Genomic DNA, 18,787 nt, shown 5'->3' with positions numbered 1-18,787 from the left:
GCAGCGGAGGAGCGAGGGGAATGCTGGCAGGTAGTTCGCTACAGCAGGTAAGATCATGGGAGGAGGCAGGGGAGGAGCGAGGGGAATGCTGGCAGGTAGTTCAGTACAGCAGGTAAGATCATGGGAGGAGGCATAGGAGGAGCGAGGGGAATGCTGGCAGGTAGTTCAGTACAGCAGGTAAGATCATGGGAGGAGGCAGGGGAGGAGCGAGGGGAATGCTGGCAGGTAGTTCAGTACAGCAGGTAAGATCATGGGAGGAGGCAGAGGAGGAGCGAGGGGAATGCTGGCAGGTAGTTCAGTACAGCAGGTAAGATCATGGGAGGAGGCATAGGAGGAGCGAGGGGAATGCTGGCAGGTAGTTCAGTACAGCAGGTAAGATCATGGGAGGAGGCAGGGGAGGAGCGAGGGGAATGCTGGCAGGTAGTTCAGTACAGCAGGTAAGATCATGGGAGGAGGCAGAGGAGGAGCGAGGGGAATGCTGGCATGTAGTTCAGTACAGCAGGTAAGATCATGGGAGGAGGCAGGGGAGGAGCGAGGGGAATGCTGGCAGGTAGTTCAGTACAGCAGGTAAGATCATGGGAGGAGGCAGGGGAATGCTGGCAAGTAGTTCGGTACAGCAGGTAAGATCATGGACGCAGGCAGCGGAGGAGCGAGGGGAATGCTGGCAGGTAGCTCGGTACAGCAGGTAAGATCATGGGAGGAGGCAGGGGAGGAGCGAGGGGAATGCTGGCAGGTAGCTCGGTACAGCAGGTAAGATCATGGGAGGAGGCAGGGGAGGAGCGAGGGGAATGCTGGCAGGTAGCTCGGTACAGCAGGTAAGATCATGGGAGGATGCAGGGGAGGAGCGAGTGGAATGCTGGCAGGTAGTTCAGTACAGCAGGTAAGATCATGGGAGGAGGCAGAGGAGGAGCGAGGGGAATGCTGGCAGGTAGCTCAGTACAGCAGGTAAGATCATGGGAGGAGGCATAGGAGGAGCGAGGGGAATGCTGGCAGGTAGTTCAGTACAGCAGGTAAGATCATGGGAGGAGGCAGGGGAGGAGCGAGGGGAATGCTGGCAGGTAGTTCAGTACAGCAGGTAAGATCATGGGAGGAGGCAGAGGAGGAGCGAGGGGAATGCTGGCAGGTAGTTCAGTACAGCAGGTAAGATCATGGGAGGAGGCAGGGGAGGAGCGAGGGGAATGCTGGCAGGTAGTTCAGTACAGCAGGTAAGATCACGGGAGCAGGCAGGGGAATGCTGGCAGGTAGTTCGGTACAGCAGGTAAGATCATGGACGCAGGCAGCGGAGGAGCGAGGGGAATGCTGGCAGGTAGTTCGCTACAGCAGGTAAGATCATGGGAGGAGGCAGGGGAGGAGCGAGGGGAATGCTGGCAGGTAGTTCGCTACAGCAGGTAAGATCATGGGAGGAGGCAGGGGAGGAGCGAGGGGAATGCTGGCAGGTAGTTCGCTACAGCAGGTAAGATCATGGGAGGAGGCAAGGGAGGAGCGAGGGGAATGCTGGCAGGTAGCTCGGTACAGCAGGTAAGATCATGGGAGGAGGCAGGGGAGGAGCGAGGGGAATGCTGGCAGGTAGCTCGGTACAGCAGGTAAGATCATGGGAGGAGGCAGGGGAGGAGCGAGGGGAATGCTGGCAGGTAGCTCGGTACAGCAGGTAAGATCATGGGAGGAGGCAGGGGAGGAGCGAGGGGAATGCTGGCAGGTAGTTCAGTACAGCAGGTAAGATCATGGGAGGAGGCAGAGGAGGAGCGAGGGGAATGCTGGCAGGTAGTTCAGTACAGCAGGTAAGATCATGGGAGGAGGCAGGGGAGGAGCGAGTGGAATGCTGGCAGGTAGTTCAGTACAGCAGGTAAGATCATGGGAGGAGGCAGGGGAGGAGCGAGGGGAATGCTGGCAGGTAGTTCAGTACAGCAGGTAAGATCATGGACGGATGCAGGGGAGGAGCGAGGGGAATGCTGGCAGGTAGTTCAGTACAGCAGGTAAGATCATGGGAGGAGGCAGGGGAGGAGCGAGGGGAATGCTGGCAGGTAGTTCAGTACAGCTGGTTAGATCATGGGAGGAGTCAGAGGAGGAGCGAGGTGAATGCTGGCAGGTAGTTCAGTACAGCAGGTAAGATCATGGGAGGAGGCAGAGGAGGAGCGAGGGGAATGCTGGCAGGTAGTTCAGTACAGCAGGTAAGATCATGGGAGGAGGCAGGGGAGGAGCGAGGGGAATGCTGGCAGGTAGTTCAGTACAGCAGGTAAGATCACGGGAGCAGGCAGGGGAATGTTGGCAGGTAGTTCGGTACAGCAGGTAAGATCATGGACGCAGGCAGCGGAGGAGCGAGGGGAATGCTGGCAGGTAGTTCGCTACAGCAGGTAAGATCATGGGAGGAGGCAGGGGAGGAGCGAGGGGAATGCTGGCAGGTAGTTCGCTACAGCAGGTAAGATCATGGGAGGAGGCAGGGGAGGAGCGAGGGGAATGCTGGCAGGTAGTTCGCTACAGCAGGTAAGATCATGGGAGGAGGCAGGGGAGGAGCGAGGGGAATGCTGGCAGGTAGTTCAGTACAGCAGGTAAGATCATGGGAGGAGGCAGAGGAGGAGCGAGGGGAATGCTGGCAGGTAGTTCAGTACAGCAGGTAAGATCATGGGAGGAGGCAGGGGAGGAGCGAGGGGAATGCTGGCAGGTAGTTCAGTACAGCAGGTAAGATCATGGACGGATGCAGGGGAGGAGCGAGGGGAATGCTGGCAGGTAGTTCAGTACAGCAGGTAAGATCATGGGTGGAGGCAGGGGAGGAGCGAGGGGAATGCTGGCAGGTAGTTCAGTACAGCTGGTTAGATCATGGGAGGAGGCAGAGGAGGAGCGAGGTGAATGCTGTCAGGTAGTTCAGTACAGCAGGTAAGATCATGGGAGGAGGCAGAGGAGGAGCGAGGGGAATGCTGGCAGGTAGTTCAGTACAGCAGGTAAGATCATGGGAGGAGGCAGGGGAGGAGCGAGGGGAATGCTGGCAGGTAGTTCAGTACAGCAGGTAAGATCATGGACGCAGGCAGCGGAGGAGCGAGGGGAATGCTGGCAGGTAGTTTGCTACAGCAGGTAAGATCATGGGAGGAGGCAGGGGAGGAGCGAGGGGAATGCTGGCAGGTATTTCGCTACAGCAGGTAAGATCATGGGAGGAGGCAGGGGAGGAGCGAGGGGAATGCTGGCAGGTAGTTCGCTACAGCAGGTAAGATCATGGGAGGAGGCAGGGGAGGAGCGAGGGGAATGCTGGCAGGTAGCTCGGTACAGCAGGTAAGATCATGGGAGGAGGCAGGGGAGGAGCGAGGGGAATGCTGGCAGGTAGCTCGGTACAGCAGGTAAGATCATGGGAGGAGGCAGGGGAGGAGCGAGGGGAATGCTGGCAGGTAGCTCGGTACAGCAGGTAAGATCATGGGAGGAGGCAGGGGAGGAGCGAGGGGAATGCTGGCAGGTAGTTCGCTACAGCAGGTAAGATCATGGGAGGAGGCAGGGGAGGAGCGAGGGGAATGCTGGCAGGTAGCTCGGTACAGCAGGTAAGATCATGGGAGGAGGCAGGGGAGGAGCGAGGGGAATGCTGGCAGGTAGCTCGGTACAGCAGGTAAGATCATGGGAGGAGGCAGGGGAGGAGCGAGGGGAATGCTGGCAGGTAGCTCGGTACAGCAGGTAAGATCATGGGAGGAGGCAGGGGAGGAGCGAGTGGAATGCTGGCAGGTAGTTCAGTACAGCAGGTAAGATCATGGGAGGAGGCAGGGGAGGAGCGAGGGGAATGCTGGCAGGTAGTTCAGTACAGCAGGTAAGATCATGGGAGGAGGCAGGGGAGTAGCGAGGGGAATGCTGGCAGGTAGTTCAGTACAGCAGGTAAGATCATGGGAGGAGGCAGGGGAGGAGCGAGGGGAATGCTGGCAGGTAGCTCGGTACAGCAGGTAAGATCATGGGAGGAAGCAGGGGAAGAGCGAGGGGAATGCTGGCAGGTAGTTCAGTACAGCAGGTAAGATCATGGGAGGAGGCAGGGGAGGTGCGAGGGGAATGCTGGCAGGTAGTTCAGTACAGCAGGTAAGATCATGGGAGGAGGCAGAGGAGGAGCGAGGGGAATGCTGGCAGGTAGTTCAGTACAGCAGGTAAGATCATGGGAGGAGGCAGGGGAGGAGCGAGTGGAATGCTGGCAGGTAGTTCAGTACAGCAGGTAAGATCATGGGAGGAGGCAGGGGAGGAGCGAGGGGAATGCTGGCAGGTAGTTCAGTACAGCTGGTAAGATCATGGGAGGAGGCAGAGGAGGAGCGAGGGGAATGCTGGCAGGTAGTTCAGTACAGCAGGTAAGATCATGGGAGGAGGCAGAGGAGGAGCGAGGGGATTTCTGGCAGGTAGTTCAGTACAGCAGGTAAGATCATGGGAGGAGGCAGGGGAGGAGCGAGGGGAATGCTGGCAGGTAGTTCAGTACAACAGGTAAGATCATGGGAGGAGGCAGGGGAATGCTGGCAGGTAGTTTGGTACAGCAGGTAAGATCATGGACGCAGGCAGCGGAGGAGCGAGGGGAATGCTGGCATGTAGTTCGCTACAGCAGGTAAGATCATGGGAGGAGGCAGGGGAGGAGCGAGGGGAATGCTGGCAGGTAGTTCGCTACAGCAGGTTAGATCATGGGAGGAGGCAGGGGAGGAGCGAGGGGAATGCTGGCAGGTAGTTCAGTACAGCAGGTAAGATCATGGGAGGAGGCAGGGGAGGAGCGAGGGGAATGCTGGCAGGTAGCTCGGTACAGCAGGTAAGATCATGGGAGGAGGCAGGGGAGGAGCGAGGGGAATGCTGGCAGGTAGCTCGGTACAGCAGGTAAGATCATGGGAGGAGGCAGGGGAGGAGCGAGGGGAATGCTGGCATGTAGTTCGGTACAGCAGGTAAGATCATGGGAGGAGGCAGGGGAGGAGCGAGGGGAATGCTGGCAGGTAGTTCAGTACAGCAGGTAAGATCATGGGAGGAGGCAGAGGAGGAGCGAGGGGAATGCTGGCAGGTAGTTCAGTACAGCAGGTAAGATCATGGGAGGAGGCAGAGGAGGAGCGAGGGGAATGCTGGCAGGTAGTTCAGTACAGCAGGTAAGATCATGGGAGGAGGCAGGGGAGGAGCGAGGGGAATGCTGGCAGGTAGTTCAGTACAGCAGGTAAGATCATGGGAGGAGGCAGGGGAATGCTGGCAGGTAGTTTGGTACAGCAGGTAAGATCATGGACGCAGGCAGCGGAGGAGCGAGGGGAATGCTGGCAGGTAGTTCGCTACAGCAGGTAAGATCATGGGAGGAGGCAGGGGAGGAGCGAGGGGAATGCTGGCAGGAAGTTCAGTACAGCAGGTAAGATCATGGGAGGAGGCAGAGGAGGAGCGAGGGGAATGCTGGCAGGTAGTTCAGTACAGCAGGTAAGATCATGGGAGGAGGCAGGGGAGGAGCGAGGGGAATGCTGGCAGGTAGTTCAGTACAGCAGGTAAGATCATGGGAGGAGGCAGGGGAATGCTGGCAGGTAGTTTGGTACAGCAGGTAAGATCATGGACGCAGGCAGCGGAGGAGCGAGGGGAATGCTGGCAGGTAGTTCGCTACAGCAGGTAAGATCATGGGAGGAGGCAGGGGAGGAGCGAGGTTAATGCTGGCAGGTAGTTCGCTACAGCAGGTAAGATCATGGGAGGAGGCAGGGGAGGAGCGAGGGGAATGCTGGCAGGTAGCTCGGTACAGCAGGTAAGATCATGGGAGGAGGCAGGGGAGGAGCGAGGGGAATGCTGGCAGGTAGTTCGGTACAGCAGGTAAGATCATGGGAGGAGGCAGGGGAGGAGCGAGGGGAATGCTGGCAGGTAGTTCAGTACAGCAGGTAAGATCATGGGAGGAGGCAGAGGAGGAGCGAGGGGAATGCTGGCAGGTAGTTCAGTACAGCAGGTAAGATCATGGGAGGAGGCAGGGGAGGAGCGAGGGGAATGCTGGCAGGTAGTTCAGTACAGCAGGTAAGATCATGGACGGAGGCAGGGGAGGAGCGAGGGGAATGCTGGCAGGTAGTTCAGTACAGCAGGTAAGATCATGGGAGGAGGCAGGGGAGGAGCGAGGGGAATGCTGGCAGGTAGTTCAGTACAGCTGGTAAGATCATGGGAGGAGGCAGAGGAGGAGCGAGGGGAATGCTGGCAGGTAGCTCGGTACAGCAGGTAAGATCATGGGAGGAGGCAGAGGAGGAGCGAGGGGAATGCTGGCAGGTAGTTCAGTACAGCAGGTAAGATCATGGGAGGAGGCAGAGGAGGAGCGAGGGGAATGCTGGCAGGTAGTTCAGTACAGCAGGTAAGATCATGGGAGGAGGCAGGGGAGGAGCGAGGGGAATGCTGGCAGGTAGTTCAGTACAGCAGGTAAGATCATGGGAGGAGGCAGGGGAGGAGCGAGGGGAATGCTGCCAGGTAGCTCGGTACAGCAGGTAAGATCATGGGAGGAGGCAGGGGAGGAGCGAGGGGAATGCTGGTAGGTAGTTCAGTACAGCAGGTAAGATCATGGGAGGAGGCAGGGGAGGAGCGAGGGGAATGCTGGCAGGTAGTTCAGTACAGCTGGTAAGATCATGGGAGGAGGCAGAGGAGGAGCGAGGGGAATGCTGGCAGGTAGTTCAGTACAGCAGGTAAGATCATGGGAGGAGGCAGAGGAGGAGCGAGGGGAATGCTGGCAGGTAGTTCAGTACAGCAGGTAAGATCATGGGAGGAGGCAGGGGAGGAGCGAGGGGAATGCTGGCAGGTAGTTCAGTACAGCAGGTAAGATCATGGGAGGAGGCAGGGGAGGAGCGAGGGGAATGCTGCCAGGTAGCTCGGTACAGCAGGTAAGATCATGGGAGGAGGCAGGGGAGGAGCGAGGGGAATGCTGGTAGGTAGTTCGGTACAGCAGTTAAGATCATGGGAGGAGGCAGGGGAGGAGCGAGGGGAATGCTGGCAGGTAGTTCGGTACAGCAGGTAAGATCATGGGAGGAGGCAGGGGAATGCTGGCAGGTAGTTCGGTACAGCAGGTAAAAAAAAATACGTATTTGTCCAAACAATAAATGGGATGATGTCTTTAGAAGGAATATATACATTGTTTTAGAAATGAAGATGGTTTGGATCTTACTGGCTCCATTTGTCTCCAAAGGAAGCAAGGTATTGTCTGTCTCTATCTGTCCTCTGTGTACCATACCTCATGCAGATCAGCAGCTCTATTTGATCAAAGTCTTGATAAAGGCACACTTTTAATCAAACTATTGAAGGCTGTTGTATGTTTACTTGATGCAACAACGTGACTGTTTTTATGGCCAAATATATACTCTCTGCAGTCTGTAACTGATTAAAACAGAAACGTGTTAATTGAAAATCAGGAAAATTCTGCCACAAGAAAAAAGACATTGTGTGACAAATTTACTAAAACTGTTAGTGAAAACGTAACTGGAGGAAAATGGAGTGTAACAAACCCACCTAATCAGTGTGAATGCCACGTCGGGGTCCGAGTAGCGTGACCGCTGCCACCTTTGTTGTCCGGCAAGGTCCGAAAAAGAATAAAGTGTGCGTGTGTAATTATTAACAATGGATAGGCACCGGCTCCCAAGTGGCGCATCCAGTAAAGGCACTCCGCGCAGGATGTGCCCTATAGCCTGGAGATCGCAGGTTCGAATCCAGGCTATGTCACAGCTGACCGTGACCGGGAGTTCCTAGGGGGCGGCGCACAATTGGCTGAGTGCTGCCCGGGTAGGGAGGGCTTAGGTCGGCAGGGGAATCCACGGCTCACCGCGCATCAGCGACCCCTGTGGCCGATAGGGCGACTGTGGCTCTGCAGCAGAGCCGCCAGATCTGTGTTGTCCTCCGGCACTATAGGTCTGGTGGCATTGCTGTGGATATGCAGTGCGAAAAATGGCGGCTTGGCAGGAGCATGTTTCGGAGGTCGCGTGTTCCAGCCTCCGTTTCCCGAGTCGGCGCGGGGGTTGTGAGCGGTGAGCCGGGGATACAGATAATAATTGGGCATGCTAAATTGGGGTGAAAATCGGGGTAAAAATAATTGGCGACGACTAAATTAAAAAAAAAAAAAAAAAAAAAAAAAAACAATGGATAGGCAGATTGACCTGGCACTAAAAATAACAGCAATCTGGGATCAGAAGTAATCATTTAAGCTTTTATTAAAATTACAATAGTTACAAATTGGTAAGAATAGCACAGGCTAAATTCCATCATGAAATATCACAACTACAGTCTATAGGGGCACTCAAGCACTGACACATTATCCAAGAATAGGCATTTCTCTGGGATAACTGAAGTGACAAGTGCATAAAATAGAATACACGTGACAACAAAACTTCAGGAAATAAATCAACTAGTAAAGTGAAAACCAATTAAATCAATAAAACCAAAAATCAAAAGTGGCAAACACAAACAAACAAAAATAAAATAAAAAGACTCCCACTGAAACACACAGTATAGGGTTATACTGTACAGGTTATCCTTCCCTCCAGGGCACAGACTATCAGGCCGCAGTATGTAGCTAAAAATAACCCCTCCCCCAATCAAAAAGCATGCAACAATATGGGACAAAATAGGACACTGTGGGCAGAGTGATAAGGAAGTTCAATGTTACCAATCCTGCTGATGTACAAAATAGAGAGTGATGCGGCAAGCTTTCAGCTTAGCAATAAAGGTAAAATCAGAGTCGGCGTTCTGTGATCTCAACTACAGCGGAAATTCACTTTCTAGGTTTCCTTGCGCTACCACCCAGTCCAACACGATATTAAAGTGCCAATATTAGTTGTAATATTGCAAGTAACAAAGACACCACGGCAGGCATTTCCACAGAGTCCACTCTCACCTGTGCTGGTTCCATCAGCTGCTCGCTTTCCTTTCTTCTTTTGAGAAAACCTCACAGAGGAGTAGAGAACGTCACTGTACATCTTCCTGAGTGTGTGGTGTGTCGAGTAGTGTAGATAGCGGATAGGCACAGTCTGTTTGAAGCTGCTGGGAAGTAAAGGGTTTCACTTCCCCATTCAGCATTGCTCAGCAATATTAAAATGTAACTAACTTAGCACTTTTCTTACCTCCTATTAGCACAATCCGCATTATCATTGCAGCTGCCCTATAAGTGTGCTACCATTGTCCCCTACTATATTACAGAATGACTGCATTGCAGCTGTAGTGCCACGGTTTGTCTGTGTGTCTGCATTGCCACTGAAGATCATTTGGGAAGGGTATAGTTAGCAAAGTGTGATCCCATTCTAGCAACAGCAGCCTCATTGCCAATGCTCTTCAGTATAATACAGAACCACTGTGTTGCAGTTAAAGATTGTTATTGAAGGTTACGGCTAGAAAATGTTTGTGTCGGGTGCGTTTATTTAGTTTTCTATGAATGTGGCCCTTCTGGCATCCTCAGGATGCCTTTTCAATTTATTATTTCATTGTAAACTGTTAAAGGCAAAACCATAACAAAACATAGACTAGTGTCTATACAGCTCTGGTCAAAATTTTTGCATCACCTAGAATGTTTTAATTGAGGCATAATTAAAAAACAAAACTATATGAACATAATTTAGATATTTTATTTAACATTATGTAATCAAAGAAACTAAAAAATAATATCGCAAAAGTGTACCGGAAGTCATAGCAGTTGTACATTGTGCCATGTTTGATTTTTTTTGTCAGTTTTTCATTAAGTATATGGAAAACTACCAATCTGGAGCTGGACATGAACCGCTGACTTCATGGTTAAAAAATGAAGCCTTCCCATTCAACTAAAGAGCAAGCTCTGCAGTCGAAAGGTAAGAATGTAAGTCGTATGCTGATGTCATTATATTACCTCTCCAGAGATCCGTTCCACATGGTTTAAAGAACACTTTGAATGCAGAAGTATGAGCTTCATCCCCAGTGTTCATGATTGTGCTGATCCATTCCCCTCTGGAGTTTAGAATAGGACGTGTGTGTGTCTGGCTGTGTACCTTGTAAGGATAAATAACCACAAGGGTGTGTGCAGCTGTAATTTCTGTCCCCTCTGAAACTAGGTTTTGTGTTTGTAGATTTTCTGTTTACTAATTCACAGTTGCTATGGTTGCAAGGGGTCGCGCAGTCCTGGAGCTGACAGTATTACGTGCAGACAGTATCGCTCACCAGCACTGACCTCACTTCAGTCCCTGCAAGAGGTGAGGGGCAGCTGGCTCACTGCCATCTAGTGTCTGGGCTGAGCTACTGCACTGTATTATCTAGGCTCTGTATGATTTTGTGTTTGTTTTTAGATGAATAATTATACAGAATGTCTTAAATTGGATAGTGTTGGATTATACAATGTTAATCAAATTCAGAAAAAAATGTAATAAATGTAAAATTCAATGACAAATGTTTCGACAGACTCTTTCATGCTGCAGTGGGAAGTGACATCAGTTAATCAGAGTCTGATTGCTCACATTCCTGTGAGTGGGAGTTCCTAACCCAGCTGAAGCTTCTTTGTTCTGTTGATTTCAGTAGAGAAATGGCTTGGGCCGGTACCTCAAGAAACAGGATCAAAACTTTAAACGCAGTCAAAGGACGGATTCTTACCAGATTACACCTGTCAGGTGAACACAAAACCCCGGCAAGGCACTTCTGTACAGAGCAAGAATAGTGGGTCACAATATCTCTCTCTCTCTATTTGTTTCTCTTTAATATAGAAACAGTGAATGCTGCAGTACTCCATGGAGGTTCATGCTGCAGTGTCTTCTTATTCTAAAAGAGGTTCAGTGCTGCCAGAGAGAGGTGACAGTTTATCTGAGCAGCACTTCGCACCACAGGCCAGGTAAGCCCCAGCAGGTGTGGTCACAGCTGGTGTGTCTTACTGGTTTGCAGCTGGTCATGCTGGTTCAGGAGACTAGGTGCTGGTTGAGAAGCTGGTTAAACTGTGGAGTTCAGAAGTGACCTGTTTGTTGTCTGCACCACTGCACTCCACGACTCTATCTGCTGTAAACCCTCTCTGGGATTGTATATACCAGCTGGGTGCCCAGGAATAGGGCCAGTAAATATTGATTTCCATTCCCAGCTCTGAGCTGCTCACCAGGTTCTCTAGCCTTTATAACTCTAGATCAGCAATGTTAACAGAGTTCAATACAAATAGAATAAAAAAGAATTCACAATAAAAAATGTTTAATTAACTCAAATAATAAACAAACTTGAATAGTCCCCCCAGAATCACTACCAAATACAGTGCAGAAGGGTCTACAGAGTTAAATACAAATACATTCACCTGCTGCTCCCTCCAGCAGCAGGGGGGTATGATAGGAACGCTGTATATACAGGGAGCTCTGCTTCAGCCCAGGGAAGAACACCACAAATGGAAACAAAGGGAAGAGGAACAGGAGCTCTCCTTCTCATTTGTTTACATCTTTGGTGTTTTTCACACTGATAACATTTTACAATAAAACCTATAATGCACATTTTATCAATACAGGATTGTGAGGTAACAACCTTAAATATGGGTAAAGACAGAAGGCTGCATATTCAATACAGTGCCTACAGCTCCTATCATCCTCTACCCCAGCAGTACCAGTGAGGGATCATGGGAGCTGTAGTCACAATGGCGTCAGCCATAATATTCTATAAAAATGATCTTTGTCTCCCTTTAAAAGTTTGTGGTATACCAGGGTAAAAGCACAGCAAAATATATTAAAAGCATATTTGAAGCACAGCACAATCATGGTAAAGCAAAGGCGAGCAGGTGAAGCACAGATATGTATTGTAAAGCATTTGCCAGGGTGAACTTTTATAATGGGTAGCTGTGCAGTACAGGGATATAAAATGATAATACTAATCTACTGAAGTAGTTGTTTCAGTGGGTTCATTGTAGAGGTAGTGGACAAAAAATCCAAACACCTAGGTAAATGAGGGACACCAAGTATATTGAAAGCAAGGGCTTCCACACAGGTGTGGCTCATGCGTTAATTAAGCAAATAACATCCCTGCATGCTTAAGGTCATGTATAAAATTGCTGGACAGGCCTGGTTGTCTATAATTATGGCTAGCATGGCTGCAAGAGGAGACCTCAGTGGCTTTTAAAGAAGGGTGGTTGTTGGGGCATGTTTGGCAGGAGCTTCAGTGACCAAGACAGCTCAATTTGTTGATGTTTCACGAGCAACGGTGTCTAAGGTGATGTCGGAATGGAACTCCAAGGGAAAGACATCATCAGCAAAGGGCAACAGTGGGTGGAAGTGCATAGTCCAGGATTGTGATATCCGTGCATTAATCCGAAGTGCAAGGCAAAACAGGCGAGCAATTGTAGATCATTTGACTGCAAATTTCAACCTGGGGCGCGAGCAGCCAGTTTCATCAAAAACGGTCCGCCAAAAACTCCACAGAGTGGTCTACCATAGTGGCCCAGCACCCTATTAAGTGACTTTACATTGGTGTTTCCATTTTTTTGTCCACTACCTGTAGCACAGAGCAGAGCCCTCAGATACAGTTTAGACATGATCAGCTGGACAGCAGGAATACTGTCTGGATTATGTGGGACAATCAGTCATCCCTCTCTGAGCCACTAGGGGGCGCAACAATGAAAACAAACCTTCTATCAGGTAGGGCTGGCCCCTCTCTGTGAGGAATCAGGTTGAATCTCCCCATCATTACGATTAAGCCTTTGATTCCCAATCTTGTTGCTGGGGTCCTCATTCAAGATGTGGAGCTTTCTTCACTGATCGGGTCTTTCTGTCTGTCCCACTCTGCATGGTGAACATGATAACTGTTCCTACCCTCCTAGAGTACTTTCACATTACATTTGGGTAAATCCAATATTTATTTATTTTACAAAAGATCAGGGTTAGGGAGTCCCCTGGGTGCGTGTGTGCAGTGGTTTTAAATAAACACTGACCTTTCTGTTCACGTTGCTAAACTACCTAAGATCATGTTTATATCTCAGCTGCACTTTCATATTGTGAGATTCTTAATGTTTCAGCTTCATTTCTGAACAAACAATGCAATTCCAGCAGTGTGGAATAGTGGTTAGGGCTCTGGACTCTCGACCGGAGGGTCATGGGTTCAATCCCTGGTAGGGGACACTGCTGCTGCACCCTTGAGCAAGGTACTTTACCTAGATTGCTCCAGTAAAAAACCCAACTGTATAAATGGGTAATTGTATGTAAAAAAATAATGTGATATCTTGTAACAATTGTAAGTCGCCCTGGATAAGGGCGTCTGCTAAGAAATGTAATAATAATAATAATAATAAATTCCAGACTTCATTCAGTACAAACCACCAGCAGCTCATTGTTATCTCTGCTTTTTCATAATGTGGGAATCAAACGGTTAATATGGTAATGTTGGGGGATGACCTGCATGCTTGTCTATCTGAACTGAGTTTCTTCTATTCTTTCTAGTCTCTCTTTGTGATTCAGTAACCTTAGCTTCCCTTTCTCCTGATTATCCTCTTATTAGGCTATCACTGCCTTAGTTTCACAAATCCTTTTATTTTGTTTTGTGCACGAGGTATCGAACCAGGTCTCATTGAAATTGCTATTTGTTACTAGTTGTGCACAGTCTTCACCAGCGGGGTCGTCTCCCTTATAGTCATCAGGCTCATTACTTTTACCATCTGTCCTTGTGGCCCAGAATCTGAAAGAGATGAGGAGCAATGCCAGTCAGTATGACAGCACTAAACTGGACATGCTCACTCTTTCACTGCAACACTTAATTAGCACTTAGTGAAAGTGATTTTCTTTTTCTTTTTTTTTTTAAAAACTAGACAGTTACTAGTTTCTTAAACACATATAAAAATACAATTGAATCAGAAGGCTTAGAGCTTTGTGAATAGGACCCAGTTTCACTGCAGCACTTAATCAATGCTGTTTGCTTTTTAAAAGTTCCCCACAGTAAACCTGCACTGTCATTTTGCAGTTTTCCCCTGGTTATGCTGTGCATTAACTATACTTTACCAAGGCTTGCCATGATTTTTAATATGCTCATGTTAGGGGACACTAAGGAGGGCAGTTTGTTGTATTAAAGGAAGCACACTGTGTTAATATAATAGAATAATAATAATTATTTTGTATTGCGCCTAAATGCAAGAATCTCAAAGCGCAGTATAGTTTAGAACAATAACACTAAAAACAACAAAACCAAGTACAAACAACAAATCCACAGCATACTGTTAAAAATAAAACATATTATAAAATAAAACATTGCACAGTGAAGCCTAACCATGATGAAATGCCTGTACATAAAAATGCATTTTTAGTTGTGTTTTAAAAGCATCAACAGTATTAGCGTCCTTGATCACCTGCGGAAGTTAATTCCAAAGCCTAGACGCATAACAGCAAAAAGCCCCGTCGCCCACAGAACGAAGCTTAGCCTCCGGAATCCTTGACAGGCCCTGATTCAAAGGTTACTAGTGGGAAGGTACCTCGTTAACAATTCAGAAATGTAATCTGGGGCCAAACCATTTAGAGCCTTATAAGTTAGCAGTAACATTTTAAAATCAATCCTGCTCTTAAGCGGCAACCAATGCAGAGAGTTTTTAAGTCAATTTACCATTTCTTTATGTTTCTTAAAATCAATAAAAAACACCAGCTGCCCAACTGTGCTGGTACCTCATGGGTGTAGATTATTAATTCACACAAATCTGCTGTAATTAGCAATTTAAAAATAAAACAATGTTTTTTTCCCTCTCGTTAAATTCATGTTATGAAAAGTAAACTAGAACGATTCTTAAAACTTTAAAATAACTTTGCTCACAGAAACAGGCCCTCCCGTCGCATTGAAACAAATACAGCGAAGTCTACGGTTATTCTTAGTATTATAGTTTGTTGGTTGTTTTTATGTGCTTATTTTTCAGTCAGCTATACTGTTTATTGTGTGGTCTGCCAAGATTAAAAAAAAAAAAAAAAAAATCATATGGGTGCGAATAAAAAAGTTTGAGAACCACTGCTTTAGAACACGGTTTATCCTATTAATCCTCAGCGGTGATTTCAGAATGAGGTTGAAGCTCTTACTTTGCTTTGACATTGCCAATGAGAGGAGTGCCGTCCACCCAGAGCCAGGTTCCTTCAGTAACAGCGTCAGTCAGGCCGATCCAGTAGGATTGCTCTTCTTCGTTGCTTGTTTTAGCCTCATGTGTGACTTTCCCAGATAGGAATCTCTGAACAGAAAACAAACCTCTATCAGTTGAGCTGTGTCTGTGCCGGTGGTCTGTCATCTAGTGGCAAGTGTTTGAAAGTGAAAGCTCAGTTATATATTAACAATGTTTGCTTCAGGGAGAAATAACTATTCTGCACATTGTTATCATACATCCTACTTCATTTCCAGTGTTAGCTAGCAGTGAAGTGAGCAACAGAAATGTGTATTGAAAATCTAACATTGTAAAGAAGATAGTCGTACCTGCTCTCCATCGCTCTCTATAATCACCAGGTGCCCCCCCAGTGATGTGCAGTTATCACGGCTGGAGTGCCAGTTCATTCTATCAGTGGAGAAGTAGTAACACTTGCCATTGAACAGCTCCCAGTTCTGTGGACAGGCTTCACAAACTGAGGCAGAACAAGAGACAGAAGCAGTGCTGATCTGTTAAACAGAAAGAGCTGTAGATGTGAAGAAAGGCACAATGTAAAAGATAGCGAGGGGTACTGGATGACATCATAGATCATTCAAAAACCCCAGCTCTCTTTAACCAGCTCAATAATAGACAATACAAGCTATGTGTTATTATTTATGAAACTGTCAATATAACAAACAAACTGAAAATCTCACTGTTCCCATTGTCACTGCTGCCCCACTCTGCAGGGCTTTGTTTTTTAAAGGAAGTGTCTCTTTCTCGTTCATTAACGATTTTGTCTATCTTAAGGGTTTTAATTGCAATTCCTGATTCCTTTGTGTCATGCAGGTGACAGGGCCTCATCTGAAGGGGATTGTTCAGAGGGCTGCTTGAGCACAGTCAAGTATTACAGAGTTTTGTGATATGATCATTAGTAAGTGTTTGGTATTTGTTTCTGAAACGTATCCCTCCAGAAATCTGTAACAATACAGGTAAGTGATTTGAATAGAATCTGAAACAGCACTCACCTCTGGCAGAGATGTCTGTGTAGTTCCTTTCCAGTTCTGAATATCGGGATTGGAGTTCAAGGTTCTTGGTTTGGAAGTCAGAGACTGCAAAAGGAGAGAGCTTTTGTCAAACAGCTTCACACAAACCCTAGGCTTACTAGTCTTACTGTGACACAGATCAATAGTCACTGGTGAATACTGTAGATATGACACAGGCCAAGAGCACCCCCAGACATCTTTCACATGGTACGCACAAGTAAACCACACCAACATCCTTCTCATGCCAATACGACTCTGTATCACCATGCTAAAAGTGTTTCAGCCAATCGGAGCATTGCATTTCACAGGACCTACACTGTGACATCAGAAAACTGCAATCAAATTGTATCACTGTTTCCCTTTCTGAGTAAACATTGCGCTGTGACAGAACTAATTGAATTTAAGAAGCCCTTTTTTAACCATTTTTTGCTTCTCAAAAATAGCCTGAGTCTTGAATTTGAGTACAATATAGTGATGCGTCTATTAAAATCCCGAGTACACAAACAGCAACGTTGCTGACTGCCGAGAAAAGACAACAAAGACATCTTTCCAAATACACACTGCTGAGAAAAAACAAACCAAGCTTCCTGAGGAATTCCAAGAGAAACATTTACAATTGCAGCATTTCTAACAAACAGTACCAGCTTGGACAGATCGGAAATGCTGATCAGACCCCTGTATTTTTTGACATGCCAAGCAATAGCACAGTTTAATGCTGTTGTGTTTGCTGTGTTGCATGTTGCCAGATGCCGTGGAGTGTCATGCTTGCTGCTGCCAGGATTTGTGATGCCATAAAAGCGAGTGGTGGTATGTGTACGACAGAGACGCCATCTTAAGTATTGTAGCATTCTTGTTCAGCATGGTTCAAAGTGAAGAGACAGGAAACAGATCTCAATTTAAAATCTCTTTAAGGGCAATTCCAAACAATCCTTAAAAGGACCAAAAAAAAAAAAAAAAAAAAAAAAAACAGAAACACACACAGTGGAACACAAGGACAGGGGGTCACACACTCCACTGCCACTGCAGACACACGGGACAGGTACAGGATGACAGGGCAAGTCAAAAACAGGCATTAAAACAACTGTACATAAAATAAAGTGTCCCGGTTCAGCAGAGCGGTGCCAAACCATCACAACAGTGCCCCCAGCATGCACCGTTCCGCCGCTCATGCAAATGAGCCTTGTCTGTATGGCCTGGGTCCTAGCGGCTCTGTCACAGCAGGTTTTCCCGTTGCTGTGTTTGTTGGGAGACAGGTGGCAGTAGCGCGAGTGTATTGTATTATAGTATGCAGCACAATATACAAGCTCTGTGGTTAATCTACAACAACACTGTTTCGTGTCAGTTTTCTATAATATAACGTGTAATTGAGGTTGTGTCTTTTTAAATGCATATTTATTTGATGTTTTATTTTTTCCTCAAATTGAAGGTGGTAAATTTGGGCTGCATCTTACATTCGAAGGAATATGGTAGTCCACAACAACAATAAAAGCTACAAATAAACCTATTTGAAATAAAGACTTAAACTAGGGGAAAAACTAGCTCAAAAATCTTTCATGCTGGTTCCATTTCTAATCATTTTACTCTGATTTTCAATGAACGTGTCTGTTTTCATCAGTAACATTTCAAATTCTGGTCGTCATTTTCATTAAACTGCCAGTTTGTATGCTGTGGTGAAGTCAGTTAAGATTCCCACACGACCTGTACATAACAAACCTTATAATCTTACAGCGGTACATAAGAAGACTGTAAACTAAGGGAGTTCTTATATAATTTATAGGGCTGTAAACGGCTAATAACACAACTTGGCAATGATGTGTTAATGATTAGGAAAATGTATTATTTATTTTATTATAAGACACTGATAAAATTAAAATACAAATGAATCTGTAAATGTGCACTTCCCGTGCTCGATCCTGGAAGAGCAGCAGAATTCAGATCATGCAGTAGTACTGTACTAACATTCAATGACACCAGCGTATTTGCCAGAAACAGACGGTTTGGTGCTTTTACTGATTTGTTCCCTTTGACATTCTGGATCATCAGAAGAGAGATTTTTGCTCTTTTTGAAGCTTCAGCCAAACGTATCTGCTTCCATTTGCTCATTACTACCACACAATAAAGAGTACAATCCTATAAGCTTAAAATGTCTGTTTCGCTTCAACTGATCGCACAAGATACATGCGAGTCCACAGTTATGAAGATGACATTTTGAAAATCAAAGGTACGCACAGTGCATAATGTGCATATGGCTGTCAGCGCTAATGACACAGGCTACACTTGTCTGGTCAAGTCTTTATTTCATTGCTTGTTCACATGAACACATTAACTGTACAGCAGGATATAGGCAATTGATAAATAAACACAGTGGTGCAGGTACAGTGTGTCTGTGAATCCTTACCCAATGTAAAATAGTTTCATTAAAACAATTCTGTAATACACTTTGTCATGACATTTGCAGAAACATATAGTAGCATATATGTAGTAGCATACATGTACTAAAACTCAAATCCTTTGCATGTTTGTGATAGATTTTAGAAAGAAAATTGAACCACCCTGATTATTGTTGGAATATCTCAATAATATAAACAACTTTATTTATGTCTAATGCTCTGTAATCCTACAGCTCTGAACAAAGCATGTTGACGTAATAAATGACTTAAGATCTATCAATGAAAAAAGAAACGATTAGGTACGTGATTGAATAGAATCTGAAACAGCACTCTCCTGTGACATGGACTGTATGTGATTGAATAGAATCTGAAACAGCACTCACCTGTGA

The 18,787-nt window shown here is 47.1% G+C and overlaps 1 protein-coding gene across 5 annotated transcripts in view; it reads right to left on the bottom strand.

Moving 5' to 3' along the window:
- The window catches only part of LOC131698935 (C-type lectin domain family 4 member E-like), a 49,242-nt gene that overhangs the window by 27,012 nt on the left and 3,443 nt on the right, over positions 1–18,787 (bottom strand). The window contains exons 4-7 of one of the 5 annotated variants that reach the window (XM_058994005.1): positions 15,991–16,074; positions 15,313–15,458; positions 14,928–15,130; positions 11,078–13,551 (exon numbers count right to left, since the gene is read on the bottom strand). The exons of 1 other annotated variant lie outside the window; for it this stretch is intronic. In XM_058994005.1, the coding sequence (XP_058849988.1) occupies positions 13,371–13,551; positions 14,928–15,130; positions 15,313–15,458; positions 15,991–16,074 (614 nt within the window). In that variant the 3' untranslated portion in view covers positions 11,078–13,370. Of the gene's footprint in view, positions 1–11,077; positions 13,552–14,927; positions 15,131–15,312; positions 15,459–15,990; positions 16,075–18,787 lie in introns of those variants that run through there. 3 more of the 5 variants (XM_058994004.1, XM_058994008.1, XM_058994007.1) reach the window with 3 other exon arrangements.

Source organism: Acipenser ruthenus, chromosome 20 (assembly GCF_902713425.1).
Source record: "Acipenser ruthenus chromosome 20, fAciRut3.2 maternal haplotype, whole genome shotgun sequence".
Taxonomy (NCBI): domain Eukaryota; kingdom Metazoa; phylum Chordata; class Actinopteri; order Acipenseriformes; family Acipenseridae; genus Acipenser; species Acipenser ruthenus.
Note: the sequence above shows the minus strand (reverse complement) of the source record. Positions and strands in the feature narration are given on the sequence as shown.